We start from the raw sequence: 22,629 nt of genomic DNA, 5'->3' as shown, positions 1-22,629 counted from the left end.
ACAAGAATATTGCAGTACTGTATGAGCTATTGTCCTGTGGTTTCTGGAGACGAGATTAAACATGGCTACAGCTGCAAACGTATAAGTAACTCGCTTTTTATGGGCCAGTGTTCACAAGCAACCTGCACATATTTCGAACCCCGAAAGGTTCCTCCTATAGCAGCGGGGTTAAATTTTGGAAAACATTTATTAGTTGGGAATATCAGCATCATACTGAGAAAGTTGCTGGCAAAACCGGGTCAGTTTTACGGCAGAATATTAAGTTTACTGTTTCACAAGCCCAGTTCCACCTCCCCAGTGTAGTCGGTAAGCCGTATTCTTTAAAGATCATACATTATAGGGTGCGCGTAGTTCGGCTATTTCCCAGTAGTTTCTACGAAAGATGGACAACTAGCTTGCGTCCAGCACAGAACTAGCACCCGCTACGTAAATTACGAAGGTAATACGTTTTCCCTATTACCTTGCTTTAGAATATTTCCTTAACGCTTTTGGACAGGTTCTTTGCGCAGATGACTTTCAAGAACAGTCATAAAGTTGGCCCCCTCACTAGACTACAGCTACGTATTTTCCGTACAGTACACCCAAGTGAAATGTTTTTGAATCTGCCCTTTACAACGTTGTTGTTGTTAGGTGTCTTCGATTACGACTTATGGCGACCTTATAAATCAGTGACCTCCAAGAGCATTTGTCATGAACCACCCTCTTCAGACCTTGTAAGTTCAGGTCTGTGGCTTCCTTTATGGAATCACTTTACAACGTAGGCGATCATTTTTTCGAGAATAAGTGCAGAAATATTCTCTCCCACCCCACGGCTATTCAAGGACGTATCTTACGCAACCGTCTGGCAGACTGATAACGTAAGAAGAGGCAAGTTAAGGTGGCGGCGGCCATTTTGTGTCGGGAGGCCGAAGAAGAAAGACGGTCTTGCCTTTAGCGCCAAACTATTTCTGCCTGGATTTGGCTGGTCTAGAGACCGCGGGAATTGAGCCGTAGCGAGCAAGGGAAACAAAGCGGCTAAGGCAGACTCTGGAGAGACATAGCAGCAGCAACAAAAACCAACAACAGCTGCGGTTGGGTCTTCTTAGTGCCGGGCCTTCAGTCTCTGGTTTCCTTGCCTACCTAGTCTTGTGCCAGAGGCCTCTTTCGTCCTGTGAGGATGCGAGGCTTTGGAGATCGAGGCCGCGACCGTGACCGTGGCGGGTAAGGAAGGGAGCAGAACTTCAGGGATTTGCAGTCTTTCTCCTCGTCTCGCTAGTTTTTTGTGTCTTGCATCGTGACAGGCAGGAAATCATCGGATGCAGTTTTCCCGTTATGGCATTCTTGTGCTGGGAAGTGTTAATTCGTTGAATTTCTACCTTCCTCGTAGGAATACAATACTTGGAGACCCGCCAGGAGAAAGGGCGGAGGGATCTTGGCATAGGCTGGAAGAGATGGCGGGAGTGATATGCAGGATTTGTTTTACACGCTTGTTTGGAAATACGATCCATTGAATTCGGTGGTAACTCAGAGTAAACACACATAGTGTCGGACTGCACGCAGAGAAGCTAAAATGGGTTAAGGCTGGTGATAAAAAGTTGTATTTTTTTTGTAGGAAGGCTTCTTGGTTTTCCTACAGCTGAATGACGAGCTGTAATTCAAAAGGTAAAGCTTTCTCCTATTGAGAGAGAAAATTAAGTGAGAAAAGCTTAGCCTATTGGATTCTTTTGTTATGTAGTTCCTAAAGTCACAGACGCCTTGGCAGAAATTAAATGTAAGTGGCTGGAAGATGGCGTTACAATATGGAGGCAAAGGTGGGGAGGTGCTTAATGTGGGCCCACGAAGGGTGGAGATCTGGAGTGGGAAGTGCGAGACCTTAGGAGGCGGGAGCTACAGGCTCTTGGGACAAAGTTGGCTTGTGTTCCTTTTCTCTTCCTTGAAGTGAATAGAGAGCAGAAGGCCTGTTGACAGCTTGTGATGTGCTCCTAGTCATGGGCCCTGACTTGCACAGACGTAATGCTTATTGTTCACTTTCTTTCGATTCCCTGTTTCATGTTAAACCTCTTCCCTGCATTATGACAGAACACAGTGTTTCCTGTGACTGTTAATGACAGTTGTGCAAGTCATAAAATAGATCAACATTACAGCTACAGAGGCATAACAAAATCCTGACTGTAGTGTAATTCTGTTCAAATCAGAGTGCCTGTTCTTTAATAATATGATTGCAACAGAAGTTCATTTTCACACACTTGTGAGAATTTCATTGTGGCTGTTCTCTGCTTCTGTTCAACGCCTTGTCATGTTCTTGTTTGGGATATCTAATGGCAAGCCTGATTAGAGTGTTTGTATAATAAAAACTCGATGGTTTACACATCATTATATGTATAATTCGCTCATGACATCACTTGTGTTGCAATCCTAAGCACACTTGCTTGTTATAAATCCTGTTCAAATCAAGGAGACAACTTACAAGTAAATATGCTTTGGATCAGCATTCAGTTAGCAAGAACTGAGATCAATTCTTGCTCTTGCTGGGATACTGAAAACTGAAACAATTCCAGGTGCAGCTTTTCCAGTGCAAGTGTTACCTATGGCAGTTGCATTGGTGCTGCTGTCATGGTGCTGCTCATGTTGATGCTGCTAGTCTGAATATGCAGAAGTCAGCATGGGGATCTGCACAATTCCTATGTAGGTTGTAGGTGTTGGACACAACGATTCAGTGTAGCTGATAGTCAAGAGCAGTAGTCACCTCTACTTTGAAATAGTCTGACAAGGTAATCCTAATATTGGTCACATGGAAATAAGGTCCACTCTGTTAAGTGGGACTTACTCCACTTAAGAGAGCTGAAGAAAGTAATTTTGGGGTGGTCTGTTTGTCATACTACTGGTAAGCTTTTTGCTTTAAGCAACCTACAGGACAGTACTATACATAGATGCTTAAATAAGTTCCACTATGTTCATTTAGATTTACTTCCATAGAAGTATTTGGCCTAAATTCTGTGCAGTTACTTGGGAGTAAGCTTCAGTGAATTCTTGGGAATAACTTCAGAATAAACGTACTTAGAATTGCATTGTTAGTGGCAATACATGACCTGTTGCAGCTAAAACTATATTCCAGCATATATGTCTGTTTTCTGTAGCTTATTGCTAAATTACACATAAATAAGATTGTTTGAAAAAGAAGACACTCTATAAATCTGTTTTCATATATGGGATTTGATTGTTGAAGCTGTGTCCCGTTGTTTCCATTAGAAAGAAATGTTAGGAAAAATGTGCAAAAATGTTTTAACTACATATTTAGAAATTTTCAGTATTTGTTAATCTTCCTTTCCACAAATTTTTATTAAAGTAATTGCTTGGGATATTATTTGCTGCTTTCCTTCTGCAGAAAACAAATTATATAGAATAAACCAGTGGTCACCAAACCTTTTGGTCCTGTGGGGACATTTGCAAACCAGAGAGCGGGTGCCAGGTTGGCAACCCATGGAATAAGCATTTTCTTAAATCTTGGTGTCTTCAGTATTTCCAGAAGCTGAGCTGTTAAATTACTGATAAACAGCAAAACTTCTATTGTCCAGTGTCTCCTTTTGTTTGTCATTTGTTGGTTAGGGATATAGTGCAGCAAATGGTCAAAAGAGGGGAAATTGGAGGGAACATTGCTTTAGTGTAAATTCATTGGGGAATATCTAACTAAGCTATATTCCAAATAAGCCCATTGAAGTCACCAGACTTATGCTGTTAAGTCTATTGATTTCAGGGGCTGTTCTGAGTATAACAATCATTGTATGGAATTTCAACAAGATGAAATAGGTGACACTTTTACCTAATTCACGAATTAGGAAATTTTAGTTTCTTAGTTTAATCTGAATGACAAAGTGTTTTCTTAGTTTAACCTGAATAACAAAGACTCAAAAATATGTTTGTAAAATACTTGAAAAACAACTTTTACTGCAACCCCTCCCCCCACCCAGGTTTGGCGGTCCACTCCCTCCCAAAAAATTTGGAAACCCAGGGGAGCGTCTCCGTAAGAAGAAATGGGATTTGAATGAATTGCCCAAATTTGAGAAAAATTTCTATGCTGAACATCCAGAAGTGGCCAGACTCACTCCAGTAAGTTCTCTTTGTTCTTTCTTTTGTGCTTAGTATACTTGGAAACTTTCCCAGTTTTTATTCTTCCAGTTGAGTGCTACACAGATATGAAAATAACTAGAATTATTTCTACAGATAGCTTTGGCAGCCTACGCGCTGCAATTGTAATCTTTTCTGTCATTTATTACAATTTACGAAGTTATTTCTGATCTATCTTCTCTATTATTGCAGTCTTGTAAAAAGCCTGTAAAAACATTCTAAGCTCACTTGCCTAGACATACTTAATGTCAGTGATGTGTAACCCATCAAATAGCCTAAATGGTAGAGAGAACAACCTCTTCTAATCTTTAAAACCTGGCCTGCCCCATTAGAATCATAGAACAGTAGAGTTGAAAGGGGCCTGTAAGGCCATCGAGTCCAACCCCCTACTCAGTGCAGGAATCCAACTAACAGCATACCTAAAAGGTGGCTGTCCAGCTGCTTTTTGAATGCTTCCAGTGTTGGAGAGCCCACCACCTTCTCAAACTGGGCGGAAGCAACGAGTGTGGTACCATAGGGCTTGGTCCTGGGCCCAGTGCTCTTCAACATTTTTATTAACGACTTGGATGAAGAGGTACACAGTATGCATATCAAGTTTGCAGATTATAGAAAATTGGGGGGCACAGCTAATACCTTGGAAGACAGAAACAAAATATAAAGGGACCTTGATAGGCATTGGGCTGAACAAAACAGAATGAAATTCAACAGGGATAAATGCAAAGTTCTACAGTTAGGAAAAAGAAACCAAATGCACAGTTATAAGATGGGAGATACTTGGCTCAGCAATACAACATGTGAGAAGGATCTTGGAATTGTTGTTGATCACAAGCTGAATATGAGCCAACAGTGTGATGTGGCTGCAAAAAAAGCAAATGCTGTTTTAGGCTGCATGAACAGAAGTATAGTTTCCAGATCATGTGAAGTATTAGTTTCCCTCTATTCAGCACTGGTTAGGCCTCATCTTGAGTACTGCTTCCAGTTCTGGTCTCCACACTTCAAGAAGGATGCAGGTTCAGAGGAGGGCAACAAAGATGATCAGGGGACTAGAAACCAAGCCCTATGAGGAGAGACTGAAAGAACTGGCATGTTTAGTCTGGAGAATAGAAGACTGAGGGGAGATATGATAGCACTCTTCAAGTACATGAAAGGTTGCCACACAGATGAGGGCCGGGATCTCTTCTCGATCATCCCAGAGTGCAGGACATGGAATAATGTGCTCAAGTTGCAGGAAGCCAGATTTCGACTGAACATCAGGAAAAACTTCCTAACTGTTAGAGCCATACGACAATGGAACCAATTACCTAGAGAGGTAGTGGGCTCTCTGACACTGGAGGCATTCAAGAGGCAGCTGGACAGCCATCTGTCGGGAATGCTTTGATTTGGATTGCTGCATTGAGCAGGGGGTTGGACTCGATGGCCTTATAGGCCCCTTCCAACTCTACTATTCTATGATTCTATGGCCTCCCTGGGTAATTGGTTCCATTGTTGTACTGCTGTAACAGTTAGAAAAATTCTAACTGTTAATCTGTACCTGTTCGTTTGTCTGTATCCTTCTTGAAGTGTGGTGTCCAGAACTGGATGCAGTACTTAAGATGAGGCCTAACCAGTGCCAAATAGAGGGTACTAGTACTTCACACAATTTGGAAACTAGACTTCTGTTAAGGCTACCTAAAATAGCATTTGCTTTATTTGCAGCCACATTGCTCTGTTGGCTCATATTGTGTTTGTGATTACCTGGGGGACATTTTTGCCTATGCAATTCAAATTTATAATCTGTTTATATAGGCGATTAAGCCTTAGAACGGTGACCTGCAAGCATTTTGAGTTGGATTATCTTTTATAAAAATAGACTTCTGGAATAAATTTAGTTTAAATACAATCTTAAACTGCTTTTGCTCCAAGATTATAAAACTGTGTGCATGGATTAAAATATAGCTGACCAAATGGTTACATGTATAGTTCTTTAAAAAAAAACAACCCAGTAAGATCTAACTGCATTTTGTCTGTCAGCATAGAAATGAGTCTCCCATGGTATCTGATTCATGCAGGGGTGAGGAAACGTTTTCAGCCCAAGACCCACATTTCCTCATGAACAACCTTCTGGGGGCTGCATTCCAGTAGCGGGTGGGATCAGAGGCAAAAGTGTGTGTCTCTGTCCATGCCCTCCAGGCTAGCAAGAGGCATTATCATAGTCCAAGGGCACATTCCAGCTAGGCAAAAGCAGAAGGAGGGGAGGGATGCTGCCTGGGAAGTGTCCGAAGGGCCACTTTCAGCCCCAGGTCCTGAGGTACTCCATTAATGGACTGAAGCATACTCTGAGTAGACCGACTGAAATCAGTGAACTTAAATTAGTCATGACTAAGACTATTGGTTTCAATGGGTTATGCTCTGAATATGACTTAGGCAGGGCAAGAAGACTTTATTGGCACGCAAGGGCCTTTGGATAGATCCGATATATATATCCTTGGAAGCAAGTTCCCATAGAAATTGAGTGGGACATGCTCCCAAGTAAGTGTGTATATATAGGATTGGAGTCCTAGAGGTTTTTGATTGGGTTGTATGTATGTTTGTTTATAACTACATGGGAGTTTGTGAGCCATTGTGGGGGATGCAGTTTTGAACATGAATTCCAGTCCATCCTTTCAATAACTTGAAAATGGGACTAATGGGGAGAGAAATGTTTGATAAAAACATTTCTATTCTGCCTTTCGGCTCTAAAAATATAATTGTCTGTCAGGTAGGATGATTAAAACAGAAAGAGGTACGGTTACAGAACATATGTTAAGTGAAAATGGATTATGGTGATTTGCACTGACAGAAATGAAGGGCTCATCTTCTTAATGCCAGTAATGTTTTTCATAATAAAGGAAAATCATTGAATTGTTGCTTCTCAGAAAATTTCTTGCATTTTTCACTCCTCTAAACAGTATGAGGTTGATGAACTGAGAAGAAAGAAAGAGATTACAGTTAGAGGATCAGATGGTTGCCCCAAGCCTGTGTTTGCCTTCCACCAGTGTAACTTTCCACGTAAGTATTCTGTCATGCAACAGTGACAGATAGGAGGAGATCTTGGATAATGTTTGGGATGAATGAGGGTAAAGAAACTGAAACATAATGTAATTCACAGTGGTACTGAGGATGGGAAATATGCTGATCTGGGTAGAGTTGCATGGCCAGTGTTGGATGGGGTTGTAGTGCCCCTGAAGGATCAGGTGTGCAACTTGAGATTTCTCCTGCACAACTCTGGCTGATTTCCCTTTTGCCATCTGCACCCCTATTTGGAGAATGCAGACTTTGCCACAGTCATTCATGCCCTAATTATCTCCACACTAGACTCCTGTAATGCATTCTTTGTGGGGCTGCCTTTGAAAACTTCAGAAGCTTCAGCTGGTGCAGAATGTAGCTGCCTGGTTGTTTCTGTAGGCAAAGCAATATGCACATATAACACTGATCATTTACCAGCTGCACTGGCTGTCATTCCCTTTCTGGGAGCTAATTCAAAGTGCTCATTGTTCTCATTAAGGCTCTGAATGGCTTAGGGGACTGCCCAGACCTATGTGAGACTGCCCAGTTCTTAAAATTAGCTGTAGAGGGTTTGCTCTCATCCTGTCAGTAAGGGCCATCAAGCTGGTGGGCACAAGAAATGAGGTCTGCTCAGTGGTGGCTTCGTTATTGTGGAAGATACTTCCATAGAAAATACATCTGGCTCCCTTATTGACTGGGTTTAAGCAGCTTCTCAAGACTGGTTGTTTAAATATGGTTTTAGTTGATAATGATGCTGGTCTATGTTCTCAGAATCATAGAATAGTAAAGTTGGAAAGGGCCTAAAAGTCCATAGAGTCCAGCCCCCTTCTCAGTGCAGGAATCAGTTAAGGCATACCTGACAGGTGGCTGTCCAGCTGCCTGTTGAATGCCTCTAGTGTTGGAGAGCCCAGCACCTCCCTAGGTAATTGGTACCATATAGAATCTTAATGTTGTAATTTTAACCATTACTGCTGTTTTTGAAATGAATTGCTTGTAGGTACTTTTATTATGAATTTTGTATCTGACTTAATTTTGGGTTGTATTCATCTAAGTTTTATGAAAAGTAGACCCATTGAAATTAATGAACCTGAGTTAGTCATGTTCATTAATTTCAGTGGGTCTATTCTGAGTATGACTAACATTGGATGCAACCAAATTTCATCAAATAATTTTTATGTTGTGTACCACCTTGGGGGGACTTTTGGCTGTGAAAGTGATAAATAAGCTTTCTGATCATATGTGTTTGGCCCCATTAAGGCAATCTTAAACATGTAGCATTGGGGAAACTGCACTCTGTGAAATTTTAATTAATATAGCAAGCATTATGTTTATGCCATTCTATTTTTCATTTGTGTGCATATCTATTTTTTTTTAACTTCCAGAGTATGTAATGGATGTCTTGATCGACCAGCACTTTACAGAACCAACTCCAATTCAGTGCCAGGGCTTTCCATTGGCCCTTAGTGGTCGAGATATGGTGGGCATTGCACAGACTGGCTCTGGAAAAACATTGGCAGTATGTATTTTTCAGTTTCTATGGAATTTCTTTTAATGTATGAATCCCTTTTTTAAAAAAACCCACAAAACTTGCGTGCTGTCACAGTGTGACATAACGAGAGATTCATATGAACAAATAGCAAAACATCTTGTAATGATTGATTATCTATAATTAAATAAGGACAAGGTGCAGGGGTGATATGTATTTAAATTTTTCACATTTAATATTGTGAGCCTTCATCCTGTGCATGTTACTCAGTAGTGAGTCCTATGTTTACTGGAACTTAACTTCCAGATAAGCTTGCAAAGGATTACAGCCTTAGACCGAGAAATTAATGCTAAGCACTTATTTGGGCGTGGTTCATTGCTGTTAATTGAAACTGCTGTCACATAAGTATGCTTAGGCTTTAACGATGTATGAGTGCTCAAAAGCCGCCCTCCCTCAAATACTTATGAAAGTATGCAGTGCATGGAATTGTGAAAATGGTACTGTGTTGTATGGATAGTAAGAAGCTAATCACTGTCTTAGCATCACACTGAGGGAATATTGTCACAGCTTATTCTTATTCAGTTGCACTGTAGTTTACATGAATGCGACAACTACAGCAGTTCTCTCTGCTTAGCTGATGGAATACAATCCTATTTGGCTGCATATGATTGCTGTTTTATTGGTGGAAGGATCTCGTGTTCATCCTTGCCTCTCTGTATTATAATAAACTAAAACTTGAGCTGTACAGCATCTGTACACGTCTGAGGATCATGGGAACTATGTTGACTCATTGCAGAGTTGGTGTGTTGCTCATCTGCCCTCCTCCTGGATACTCTCAGATGTATGGAGAGGTGGAAGCTATAAATCTCACTTTTTACTTAAACTGTATTTATGAATTGGACAACTGGCATGCCTGCTCAAAGCCTCTCTGTTAGGTAATAGTTTATAGAGGTGACTATTACTTTTGTGTCCCCTGATAACTTGGGTTCCCCCTATTTCAGTACTTGCTGCCTGCAATTGTTCATATCAACCACCAGCCATATTTGGAAAGAGGGGATGGTCCAATTGTGAGTATATTTTAAATAATATATATATGCTTTTTGTGTATGTACATTGCATGCTTCTTTATTGCATTACACCTCAGAAATCTGAGGTGGTAGTTTTGTGAGCTTTGCCTCTAATGTTTAAGCACAGATACCTTACGTTTGGAATATTGTCACACAGTATTCTTGATGCCTTCTTTTGCAGTGCTTGGTTTTAGCTCCAACCCGAGAGCTGGCCCAGCAAGTCCAACAGGTAGCTGATGATTATGGTAAATGTTCAAGATTAAAGAGTACTTGTATATATGGAGGAGCACCCAAAGGTCCCCAAATCAGAGACTTGGAGAGAGGTAATTAACAGCGAGCTCACTTCACATATGGTATTTGTAACAGATAAATTTATGCGGCCCCAATATGACTGATTAATATTAGAATCAGATGGAGACTTTTTGCTGTTTCTTATAGTGCAATCGAAATACCATTTACTGGTGAGTACTGAATGGCAATATCTTCAATTATAGCACCTGTTGGTGTCTATTTATGGACTGTCTGTTTCCGAATGCTTGAGCATCTCCTAAATTGATGGAGGGAATAATTGGATCTTCACAGAAAGCAAAACCTCTAACTGTTGTTTACAAATGCATATTGGAATCTTGTAAAGTAGAAGTTGAAGAGTTTAGAGAAGAATGGAATAGGGAGTTAGAATGTGCCATATAACCTAAACAATGGAAATTGCTTTAGAATTTATACAGAATGTTTCCTTAGATTTAAATTTGAGATTGATCCAGCAAAAATTTATATTTTGGGTATATTGGACTGCACAACGTCTTTACAGGAAGGCACTGTCTAATACAGATAGATGAAGGAGGTGTAATGCTGGAAATACTTGTTGAGGTGTTTGATGTGAGATGTCCAGTGATGTATTCTTTTTGGTCTGAAGTTGTTGCCTGTATCAGTTTTGTTTTGGTGAAATTCTTGATATCTGCAGATGTCTATGTATTTTTAAATTATATTCCTGTAGCTTAGGGATTAACAGCAGGCAGCAGAAGTGGATTTGGCAAGCTTTTATGGTCACCAAGAGAATTATGCTTCAAGCCTGTGGTCTGAGAACCTTACTGTCCGTGTGACATTTGAACATATTTCTTATAAAAGTCAGTTTTGTGTAGATACATCTCTGGATGGCATATATCTATATGTTTAAACTAAGATGGATGTATCAATGGTTATTGTGTCTTTAATGTGGATGGATTTTTCCCGCTCAGTTTTTTGTTTTTCTTTCTTTTTTATGCAATTTGTTATTAAAAAATCAATTGAAAATCTTTTAAAGGAAGAGAAATAGAAAATGTATAAGCCTTGTATGGAGAGTTTGTGAGCAAAACTAGTGAGGCTTTTCTTTGAACTATAATCTTTAGATTCATCAGTTAACATTAAGGTAATTTAAGATTACCCCTTCCCTCCCCTGAAGGTGTTGAAATTTGCATTGCTACACCTGGTCGTCTGATTGATTTCTTGGAAGCAGGGAAAACTAACCTCCGCCGATGTACATACCTTGTACTGGATGAAGCAGACAGAATGCTGGATATGGGTTTTGAACCTCAGATTCGTAAAATTGTTGATCAGATACGGGTATGTAAAACTTGACCATACTAGTTTTCCTTGAATTCCCGCTTTAAACAGTACCATCCAGATAATAAGTCTTTCCTCTCAGCCTGACAGGCAGACACTAATGTGGAGTGCCACTTGGCCAAAGGAGGTGCGCCAGCTCGCTGAGGATTTCTTGCATGACTATGTCCAGATCAACGTGGGCAACCTGGAGCTGAGTGCCAATCATAACATCCTGCAAATAGTGGATGTGTGCATGGAGAGCGAAAAAGATCATAAGTATGGATGCTGTTGTACTAGTTTCTGTTTGGCAAATTGGACGCCCCCCTTAAAGTAGTGTTATTTAAGTTGACCTCAGCCAGTTATTCAGTCAGACCAGTGAAATGTAACTATGCGTTGATTTTTATATATTTTTCTCCTTTTTTTCTTAATTGAACTTCCAAAGCAATTACAGCATAAGACAGTGCAGCTCATTCTGATATCCAAGTGAGTTAAGATCAAAAATCTAGTCAGATACTCTTACCATAAAACACCCTCTGAAGTTAGAGAGTATTTACTCACCATTTAAATGTTATGTGTAGTTATTTGGAATAGATTGAATGGTATAAAAATAGCTTATATTTTTTTCCTGTTTATAATTTGTTGGGGGTTTTGTTTTTGTTTTTGTTAAAAGACTAATACAACTGATGGAAGAAATCATGGCTGAAAAAGAGAATAAGACAATTATCTTTGTGGAGACAAAAAGACGATGCGATGACCTAACTCGAAGGATGCGTAGAGATGGGTAGGTCTTCTGCTCTTAATTTGCACTGGTAATGTTGTAAATGGGAAGTCTTAAAACATGTGCAACCTGGCTTCTCAGGCAGACAGCCACTTCGTTCCTTCTGTAATCAGGATTTCATTACAAACAAAGCATAGGAAGATATTTACAGCAACAAGGGGCTGGCAATATTATGCTCTATGCATCTTAAGACTTAAGATAATTCATCAAAACAATTGCCAATAAGATAGAGCAAACAGTACACTTTCTGAATCTGAGGGGATAGCTCAGGTTGTTGAGGCAATTGTAGGGCAATGAGAGATTAATTAACCACTAGCACTTGAAAGCTGACACAGATAATTGAGCCCTTCTTTTGGAAACACACAGTAATTGGGTGGTGCAAGCAAAGAAAGGCAGAAGAGCATGCTATGTTCCTCACTATATGTTAGTGGTACCCTTGCTTGGTATTTTAGCTGTTCTAATCTCTATCCAGAAGCTTTATTCAAGTATCTCCTTAGCTTCTGTAGGGTTATATTGTCCCCCAGTGACGTGTGGCACTTGTTTGTGGGAGCCTTCTACACACATGTTTTTGCTTCCTGTTTGACCTTAAAATGACAATACTATTTCATTTCTTAAATTGATCCGTATCTGTCTGTCGTAAAATGTTAATCTTCCAGGAACCTGTTCATGTAGTTTCTAAAATTGTGGAAAATCTTTTGCCTTTATAGATGGCCAGCTATGTGTATTCATGGAGACAAGAGTCAACCAGAACGAGATTGGGTGCTTAATGGTGAGTAGCAGGAAAACCTTGTTTGGCTTGCCAGAGAGATTTATTTTGTCCATAAGTTATATGATTCAAAAGCAATACAGTCTTATCGATCCCATCTATAAGCTTAAAATGCTTATTGTTTAGCTGTTGTAAACGTTCGTTAGTTTCAATATTGAGTTTACATTTTTATCTGCTTTCCTAATGGAAATGCAACAAAACAGCAAAATTTAATTGCATGCAATTCTAGTGTGGGTCAGTGCTCAGGTTTCAAGTCTAATTCTAGAACCATCAACAAGATTTTTTTTATTTGTGGTACTTGTGACTCATTAATGTACATTGATTTTTTTCTTTCAGAATTCCGTTCTGGAAAAGCTCCTATCCTTATTGCTACGGATGTTGCATCTCGTGGGCTAGGTTTGTACACATGGGCTTCTCTGCCTGCTTCTCAGGTCATTTCTTTAGATTTGACACTTTTTTCCAAATAATTTTAAAGCGTGACTTTCCCCCACATGTGAAATGCCTTTTTTAATATTGATCTTTTTTTTCTTTCATATTCAAAATCTCTTCCTGCTCCTAATGAACAGGCTTTGGTCTGCAGCAAGGCCTAGGCATGACTAATCGATCGCCAGTGGGGAGAAGAGACGTCCAATTACTCAGCCCAATTCTTCCACTATACCCTCTTCCTTTCCAGCTCCAGCTTTGTGGCTGGATGACTAGGATTGGACTGCGCCCATTAAGTTGTTCAGAATTACCAGATGGTGGAGGAAACGCCTTTAAAAATAATTTTCTGTCCAGATGCATTACTAATGTAATTGCACCTTAGGACCCTTACATGGACAGACTTACCACTACAATGGAGCACTGTTTCACATATGTGAACATATTTTGTATTTTAACACACAAGCATTCTACCTCATTTTTCCACCTGGACTGGATTTCTGAGGTTCTAGTAAAAGCTACAAGAGTTGACTTGTAGTGTGATGTATCTCAGTTTTCTTCAGTGCTATAAAAATGGTTTCTTCTGGATACTTGAATAAATAGACTCTCTTTAATAAGTATATCTGTATCCTGATTAAGCTTTACATCTCAGTCCAAAAATGTAAGATTGCCCATATTGTAGATAATTTGGAAATCTTGGGGCTGTTCAGTAGTGTTGAATTTAGTGGGCTGACCCACTGGTGTTTTTATGCTGAATCAATGAAAACAATTCCTCAAGTAGTTCAGAGTGACTTTGCTTAAATATTTGAACGTTTTGTCACTTGAAACTTTGAAAAGTACTGAAAGGACAGTTTGTTCTTCGTTCCTTTTAAATGAACTTGAAATAAGATGATTTCACATAACCTTCATTCTCCCATGCAATCCCCTAAATTGGAAACACTTCTGAAGAAGTGTTTATATGGATTTCAGTCTCTGTCCTCTGGGGTCATGTCTGGACCTGTGCAGGTAGAACTTAGGCCTGTTAGGAGAAGGGGGTGAGGCCAGTTTTTTTTAAAAAATAAAACATAATGCTGCTTTCTTCGGCAGTGGTTTTTAAACAGGCTTGCTGTGTGCTGGTAGCTTCTTTGTGCATCTTGCCTAGACACTTAAAATCAGCCCTTCTCATATATATTTCCCCAAAACAACTCATTTGGATACTATTTAAAGAAAACAGTCTCCCCGTTCTGCCTTCTCCACTTCACTGAGGCTGTGGGGAAAAGGTACCAGAGTCTGTTTCTTGTTACTAAATAACATCTTGGCTTGTTTTGGGGCCCAGAGTTTGCTGCTTAATAAAAACATAATACCTAGCTGGCAAACCTCTGGACGAATTCCTCCAAGTTCCTGGAAAGTGAAGGCTTCTACCTAAAACATAGAACAGGGGCGCGCACTTTTTGGCTGAGTCACCAGGGTTTTTCCTTCTCCTCAAAGGAACATTGGTCTCAGAAAGCTCCTTCCAGGTAAGTTGAGTCCCCCATAATGACGTCTTCGTGAATGACCCTCAGGAGAGAAGACTTCCCTCTGCACTGTTTTTCATTTAAAAAAAAATTGGTTACACTTCACTCTGTTAAAGTCAAATCATTAAATTTCTTTTTGTTTGTTTTCTTTAACAGAAACTTTATCAGCTGCCGATCACTCAGTGCAGGTCTGGGGACATATCTACATTGGTGGTCGAAGCAGCTCTCTAGATGATGCGTATTTGCTAGTTTCTGCCCCTCCCAGTTAAGGTTCAGTCAGTCGTCGGGGGCATCTCAGTGTGAATGCATCCCCAGGTAGACAGATTCCTTTTTAGAATGATCAAGAACTGAATATATTTCCTTGGAAGAAATATTTTGATGAGCACAATGTTACATCAGTGCAAGATAAATTAGCAAGAAACATCCCCTTTTACTGCATGTTATCCCCTCTCCACAAGTCAAATAACGTGGATCTGATACACACCTTTTTAAGGTGGAAATTGACCCCACCTCTTTTCCTTGTTTCCCTTCTGTGGATTTCCAACAAAATCCAGTCATTGAGACCTTCATTGTTAACTGACAGCCTCTGCTTTCTAACAAGAATATGCTTCCTGGTATTCATTATGGCTGTTTACTATGGATGTACAGAATGGGATTGGCTGAGGCCCCATATGGCCTGCTGTTTGTCAGACTCCAGTTAACCCCTAGCTATGAAGATGTGAATGCACTCTCTCTGTTATCATGCCCTTATCTAACATTTGCCCTTTGAGATCTTTGCACCAAGGACCCTAGCTGGAGACTCGCGCTGCCCCCTGTGAAATCTTGCCTTCTCACTTTTTGGTGTGATTCAGGACTTTGGAGTCTGGAAAGATTGAGGAGCCCCCCCCTTGCTGTAATAAGAAACAGACATCATACCCCTTTGCCACTACTGCAACCCACTTTTATTTTTGCCCCTCTCCCCAATCCTTTTATTTGAAATTGATGTAGTCTGGGCAATAGATGCAGTCTGACCTTTTGGATGTGATTTTTAGCATCTGCATTTTTGACAGTTGCCCCCTTTAAGCCCTGTGAGGGGACAGCAAGCGTTGGAGGACCTGAAACGTTTACGTGAACCCAGGTTCTCAGGCGCTTGGCAGACAAATGGGGCTAAAGAGAAGCATCTAGGCCAGTTCACAGAGCGAGCGTGTGTGGGGACTTCTCGCTGCCATGGACCCTTGATGCATGCTCCCCGCGCTCCAGTGGTCCCGTGTCAGAGGGCGGAGTTTTCGAAAGGAGGCCGCCAAAAATAAAAGACAAAGAGACGGGATCGGCTGCAGCGATTTCCCACAGGAGGAGGGAGTGTGCATCGGTCTGGTAACAAAACAGGGAATGTTTCTCATTTTTCAAGAAAAGTCAATCTGTGTTTTATCTTGGATATAATCTGAATATTCTCTGTAAAATGCAGATTTTTTTGTAAGTGAACTGTTAATTTTTAATGTAAAATTGTTTTCCTTTAATGTTGTATGGCAAATTTTTATCAAAGCATTACACTAACATTTATTTTCTGTCCGCTGCACTTCTGAAATTTCAGATGTTTTCCGTAAGGCTTTGAATGTTTGCATCAGAGGTTACCCCCTTAGTCCAAGTTAACTGCAGGCAATCTTATGCTAGAAATCTCACCAAGATGGACTTGGGGATGTGATCAAATGTTAGTGTGATGCTCTTTTTAGAGGAGGAGGAGGATTAAAATAATCTGGCTATCCATTGACCCAAACTGCAAACTACGTCAGTTATAAAACTGGGATACCTTATGGATACTGGGAAGAGGAAAAAAATACTTTAGCTATCATAACTTTTTGGAAAAAAACATTGTTTTCCATCTTTGTGATAATTGGAAGGTAAGTAGTCTCGGAATTGCTGGACTTTTGACTTCTCCTAACAGAGTTAAAGGCATGTGGCAGTTCTCTCCTTCATCCAGTCCAGTTTGCTGTGTCTGTAAAAAGAATGCCACATCTGTTTATTAGTTGACTTGCTGGTGTACAGTTGTCTGAATTCGACAATTAAAATATTCAGAGATCAATATTACATGTGTATGTTCATAACACGCATACAGCAAAGGATGGATGGATTTTAGAGGGATGATGAAAACTGCTTTGACTTGTTCACTTTCTGAACATAAATTCTTGATTTCCATGGGCATATCTCCCATTTTAGCTTTACGCTCTGTTGGGAAGAGTCTGTACTGTCTTTATTCTTTACAACTATTAACTTATTTCTTTTCTCTTGTTACTGTCACTTGCATTTGTGCTCCCCACCTTCTGTTGGCACATCCTTCCACCATATCCTGTCCTCAACCCTTTGTGCTTTGGTTGCTTCACAAAGATGTGGAAGACGTAAAGTTTGTGATAAACTACGACTATCCAAACAGCTCGGAGGATTATGTCCACAGAATCGGCCGTACTGCCCGTAGCACCAACAAAGGCACTGCCTATACATTCTTCACACCAGGGAATCTGAAACAGGCTAGAGAGCTAATAAAAGTGCTAGAGGAAGCCAATCAGGCCATCAACCCTAAACTGATGCAGCTTGTGGACCATAGAGGTGGCGGTGGTGGTGGAGGTAAGAGGATTGTTTGCGGTTTTTTTGTGGTTTCTATACAGGCTGTCTTTTGCCAAAGGTGCATTTTAATATAGTGCTGTACCAGTGGCAACTGGACTCCCAAGGAAGGCTATTCTTGCAGTTGTTAAATTGCTCACTACTGAGGGTGTGCACATGTATCAAGCCTGTGTCACACATGACCATAACATCATAGCTATTCCTGTAAATATGAACTGTGCAACCACTCCTGGGGACAGATGCCATGTGATGTGGGGGGAACATTTGGTGCATTGTTCCTGTCATGGAATTTACGACTGAGTTTTTTTGAGGAGACTTAATAATGAAGCCAAAGCCTGTTTTAAGGTTGTTTATTTAGCTAAGCGCTTAGCCAGAGTAGAGTACAGGACTCAACTCTCTTCCTCAAAATGGTGGTTGGTTACAGAGTTATATACCTTTACCTCTGTCACAGTCATGGCAACAGTTACATTGCTTTATTCTGTGTTACAATGCTACAATGATGCTCTGCCCCCTGTTCCATCCGTCCTCCCTTCATTCCTGCAATATCAGTGTCCTTGGCACATTTTCACTACAACAGCACTATTCTCTATTGTCTATGTGACCCCTTGTCTAGGGAAAATGGCAGTTAGACTTGTTCAGTATTGATCGAAATCCACCTCATTCCACATTGCATATATTCACTTCAAACAAGTAGCTAGCCAGAGAAAGGAGGTAGTTGGGATTCCTGGCAACAACACCTTAAGTATGAGTCTTGTTCTGATCAAAGGAGAAATGTCAGCCTATGTTACACAGGAGAGAAATAGCAGTGACAGTCAGCAGGGCTCCTAGAGTTTTCTCCAGTCTGTATTTTGGTTTACTTATTTCATATATTGATTTTTATTAAATGGCTGTTATCACAGTAATTGGTGCTTATAGAAAAGGCTCAAATTAAAGTACCTTTATTCATGGCCTTGCATGTTTGTACATCTGTATAAAATCCCCAAGTTCCACCCTTACAGATCAAAACTTGCTCAAAGACCAAGTATAAAGAATCTTCTGTTCTTTTTCAGTTAATTCTTTCCCTGATGAAAGAAAAAAACAATCTTAAAATGCAGATTTAATATGATGACTATATAATGTGGAAAAAAGTGTGAGGATCTTTATGCTCAGTTGCAAAGACTGTTGGTTCTAGTACTGTAAATAGACATTCAAACATTACTCGTGTGTAGGGTCTCATGGTTTGAAACAGGAATGAGACCATGCTTGTTGCCTTGTCCTTGACGTCATGCTGCTGTGCTAACTCTGACTTCCATGGAGTGTGGTTTAATGCATGAACAGCTGCTTGTGCATGGGGCTTTCCTTGCAGATAACAGCACTAAGTGCACAGTTGATGGAGGATAGGCCAGAAAGTGTGGCCCTGCTCTGGCTTGAAAATGTGTACCCTAAGTGCAAACTAAGGCTGTGGACAGACCCTTCCCCCATTCACCCTGTGGTGCTGATCCAGAGGGTGAGGGCATAGCCAGATCCAACTTGAGTCAACCTGGGGACCACCCGCACTGGCTCTGAGCCACTCCCAAATGAGCTAGGGAGGTGGGGCTAATGTTTAATTAAGGTAACCCCCCTAATTAAACAGAGTGGGAAGAAGGAAGGAGATGATGTGTCTCTTTCCCCCTCCCAAGAGTAGGGTCACTTCTGCCCATGTTTACTCCCTTGGCTCACCTGGGGATGGTTGTTTGCAAGGCACTTTCCTGCTGTTGAGCTCGGAGCAATCCTGCAGGAAAGCACCTTGGAACACCCACCCACCCACCCCGGATCACTCCCTGGGCTCAACAGCCAACAAGCCGAGGGAATGAATCTGCACGATGCAGGTTTGCAAGGCGCTTCCCTGTAGGAAAGTGCCTTACAAACTAGCAACTGCAGCAATCCTGTGGGGCAGCAGCAGTGCTCATTCAGGAAGGAGAGCCACGTCTGCCTCTTGTTGCCTGAGAGCCCTAGGTTGTTCTGGGTCATCCAGTCCAACCTGGAGCCATCCATGGCTGTCAGAACCCTATTCAACTGAGGCCCCAAAACGTCTGAATGGGCTCTATTTGGCTTGGGACTCAGCCAAATCCAGTGCACAGCCCTAATTCAAATGCACGAAAGTCATGTATAAGGCTTTAGTGTAACCAAAATTGATCTAGAAAGCTTTTAATTGAAATTGACGCTGTATTCATTCATGTATACCACCAGGTGGTCGCTCTCGTTACCGTACCAACAATTCATCCAACAATCCTAATCTGATGTACCAGGAGGAGTGTGAACGGAGGCTCCGGGGAGTTAAAGATGGCCGAAGAGACTCAAGTAGCTTCCGAGACCGTGATCGTAGCGACAGCTTTGCCAATGGAGCCAACAAGACCTATGGTGGTGCATATGGGAATGCAAATTCTGCATTTGGGTCACAGCAGGGCCAGTATGGTTATGCCCAGGGAACCTATGGAGCTGCTGCTTATGGTGCAAGTGGTTATGGGGCAGAATATGGTGCCGCTGGTTATGGTGGAACCGGCACTGCCAACGCTGGGAGAAACTCACAAAGCACTGGCCAACAGCAGTATGCAGGGATGGGCCGTTCAGGCCAGCAACCACAACCTCTCATGTCGCAACAGTTTCCTCAGCCTCCAGGCACTAACGTGATGGGCTATATGGGACAGACTGCCAGCTACCAGTATCCACCCCCTCCCCCACCCCCACCCCCTTCACGCAAGTAAGACATTTGCTTTCCTGCTGACTAGTCAAGACTTGCAATTAAGAGCCTTCTCTCCTTTCCCTCCCCCCTTCATCTCCATTGTGATGTTTTTCCCTAACGCAGGTTAGATGTAGAGCTCACCATCAAGTTCTGCCCACAAACAGTGGTCCCTAGTCCACATTACTGATTTTGTTTTTAAAATTAGCATTGGCTGGAAAACTAACTTCTCTTTACATGTTTGGCCTTGCATGTTAAAAAAGACCTGGAATGATTATTTTCTTTTTTTAAAAAAAAAAAAGTCCTACAGAGTAGATAGGTCCCAGCCCAGTAATTGTGTCTGAGGCTTGTGTATGAAAACTTGCTGCAGAGAGGGACAACTTCTCCATCTTATGAACCACAAGAAAGATGTTGCCAAATAGTGCTTCCTTCTTAACAGAATATTGAAAGTGGCGTCTTTTTTGCTTACTGAAGTTGGGACTTTCTCTACAAGGACAATTGAACCTGAGGCTTTGGATTTGGCATAGCTGGGTTTTGAAAAGATAATTAGCATGGTTTGGCTCAGCTTATGGTTGTTCCAAACCTTCACTGTACAGAAATCACATAAAGAAAGTTTAATTTTGGCTAACATTTCTGCAGCTCCTAGATATCTTATCAGCCCTTTAGGGAAGGATGTAAAGACAGAGTATTGGAAATGAGTGTTCTTTTCTGTACTTCACCCCAGTGTTAATCACTAAATCATTACATTTTTAAGTTAATTGAATTTCTCTGTGGCACTTAAATTACTAGCAACTGGATTTTCACCCAATTATCATAATGTTGTTTTCCACTACACCCCAGAGTTCCAGCTCCTGGGGTTAAGCTTGCACTGAAGCAGAAAATACTGAGAAAACTAAATAGTCTTCATGTGCTTGGTGTATACTGTACCTCCTTAATATAGCACCTTTTATCAGGCAGGTTCAGGATCCCATTGTATTGAGTAAAATGGTTCAGGTTTTCTGTTTCAAATTTTAAGTTTATTTTAGGCCAGATGGAATCTAAACCCCTCTCCATGGGGGAGGAGGAAGAGATGGCTAATATGTCTTGGAGCTGCATTCACATCCAGATCTGACTAGGGTTTTCCTTGGCTTTTGAGTGAGTTTGTTCTGCTGTCTTTTACACTCTGCTTTCACAGGTAGGTAGCATTCTAGGAAATTTTAGGAAAGGATGGAACTTTAGTAAACAGTCCCATTCAATCTTGTTGATTTTTCCAGACTAAGCAAGGCTGTAGGAGGTTGAGGGGGGGCAGGATTCTTCATGTACTAAGGCTTATGTCCTGTGACTATTAGCAGAAGAGTTGGTAGTAGTTGGTTTTTTTAGTGCATCACCTGTTAACTTCAGGTAACATAGCAGGAGATCACTTGCGTATGGAGTGAGGCATAACGTGTGGTACAGTGTTCTCTTTTGGGGGGAAATGCATAGTTCAAATAAATATAACAGTCCACAGTTGTTTTATGACAATGTGGGGCTGGTTTATTTAAAAAGGGAGGGGTGTTATATTTGTATTCCACAGTAGAGAGCAACCTGGGGAATGATAAAATCATTTGTGGGTCTGCACGCAACATACAGGTAGGTTGTTGGCACGATGGTGGGAGGGAAATGTTTGCCAGTTTAAATTACTCGTGCCTCATTTGACTTCCATAATTGTAAGCTGGAGAATGGAGAATGGAGAAATCTAGTAGTAAGCTTCAGTGCTAAAAAAATTAGAAATGGACATTCATTTTGAACAGTGATAAATACATGCTTATTTCCTGAAAAAACATCATGGAACTACTTGTTAGTTCATGCAGAAATGCATCTGCAAGCAAAGGATATGTGGGGCATAATGCATACATCCCCCCTGTGCTGTAAAAGAGTTTCAGGATGCTGTATGGCCTTAAGTCTTTTTTCAGTAATCTCTGCTGGCATAAAATTATGTTTAGATCTTATAGTGCTTTATTGTAGCTTGAGGATAGCTACAACCCAGAGTTTCTCAAGCTCATTCAAAGTGTTGAGCAACCATTGAATGCTCTGTGGCATGTATTGGTTGTGTCCCACCTGGTGCTGCTTGGTTCCACTTACCAGCTAAAGAGCCCTGTTGATGAAGTGGTAATGTCTATTTCTCCATAAACATTTGTAGAAATACCAATCCAGCATATCTTTCCTTCCAGATAATTACTGTGTGGGCTTTGAGTCGAAAGATTTAAATTCTAAACTTTAGAGGCTTTTTGGGTGGGATCAGTGCTCTGTTTCAACCCTTATTGGTATTTGAACACATTCCTGTTGTACTAACGAAGACTTGAATGGAAAGATTCATAGCCCTTTGGTGTTCAGGCACAGCATACTAAAAAGCTATGTTCCTATTAGTTTGTAAATTGTCCTTTTGATACCATCTTGTTTTCTTTTGTAGGTATGAATAAAATACTTGTCAATAAACTTTGAACTCTTGTCTTTAATTTAAAAAGATACAATTGTTTGAATATCATATTTCCTATCTGTTTCCAGTTAGAATACTTTGGGAAATTGAGAAATTAGATATTTCTACCCTCTACAATAGCAAGCACTATGCTCATATAGGAAGGAATATTTGAATATCCATAAT

General features: G+C 40.8%; 1 protein-coding gene across 1 annotated transcript; it reads left to right on the top strand.

Annotated features, from left to right (window-relative positions):
* Positions 1 to 732: 732 nt before the first annotated feature.
* DDX17 (DEAD-box helicase 17) lies at positions 733 to 22,463 on the top strand. The gene is made up of 13 exons (XM_061639122.1): positions 733 to 1,200; positions 3,948 to 4,086; positions 7,032 to 7,131; positions 8,511 to 8,644; positions 9,616 to 9,681; positions 9,863 to 10,004; positions 11,120 to 11,280; positions 11,363 to 11,535; positions 11,930 to 12,040; positions 12,745 to 12,806; positions 13,140 to 13,199; positions 17,078 to 17,314; positions 19,520 to 22,463. Exons 1-13 carry the CDS (start codon positions 1,157 to 1,159, stop codon positions 20,032 to 20,034), a joined length of 1,944 nt encoding a protein of 647 aa, XP_061495106.1. The 5' UTR covers positions 733 to 1,156; the 3' UTR covers positions 20,035 to 22,463.
* The last annotated feature ends 166 nt before the right edge of the window (positions 22,464 to 22,629 follow it).

The sequence above is a fragment of the Rhineura floridana genome, chromosome 8 (genome assembly GCF_030035675.1).
Source record: "Rhineura floridana isolate rRhiFlo1 chromosome 8, rRhiFlo1.hap2, whole genome shotgun sequence".
NCBI lineage: Eukaryota > Metazoa > Chordata > Lepidosauria > Squamata > Rhineuridae > Rhineura > Rhineura floridana.
The sequence above is the reverse complement of the archived record's forward strand: the minus strand, read 5'-3'. Positions and strand labels throughout refer to the sequence as shown.

Excerpts from the sequence above, each read along its gene's own strand:
- DDX17 (XM_061639122.1), top strand. The coding sequence starts at position 1,157 with ATGCGAGGCTTTGGAGATCGAGGCCGCGACCGTGACCGTGGCGG. Across the intron at positions 9,682-9,862 it reads AAAGAGGGGATGGTCCAATT|TGCTTGGTTTTAGCTCCAAC; the intron begins GTGAGTATATTT and ends CTTCTTTTGCAG. Across the intron at positions 13,200-17,077 it reads TGTTGCATCTCGTGGGCTAG|ATGTGGAAGACGTAAAGTTT; the intron begins GTTTGTACACAT and ends TGCTTCACAAAG.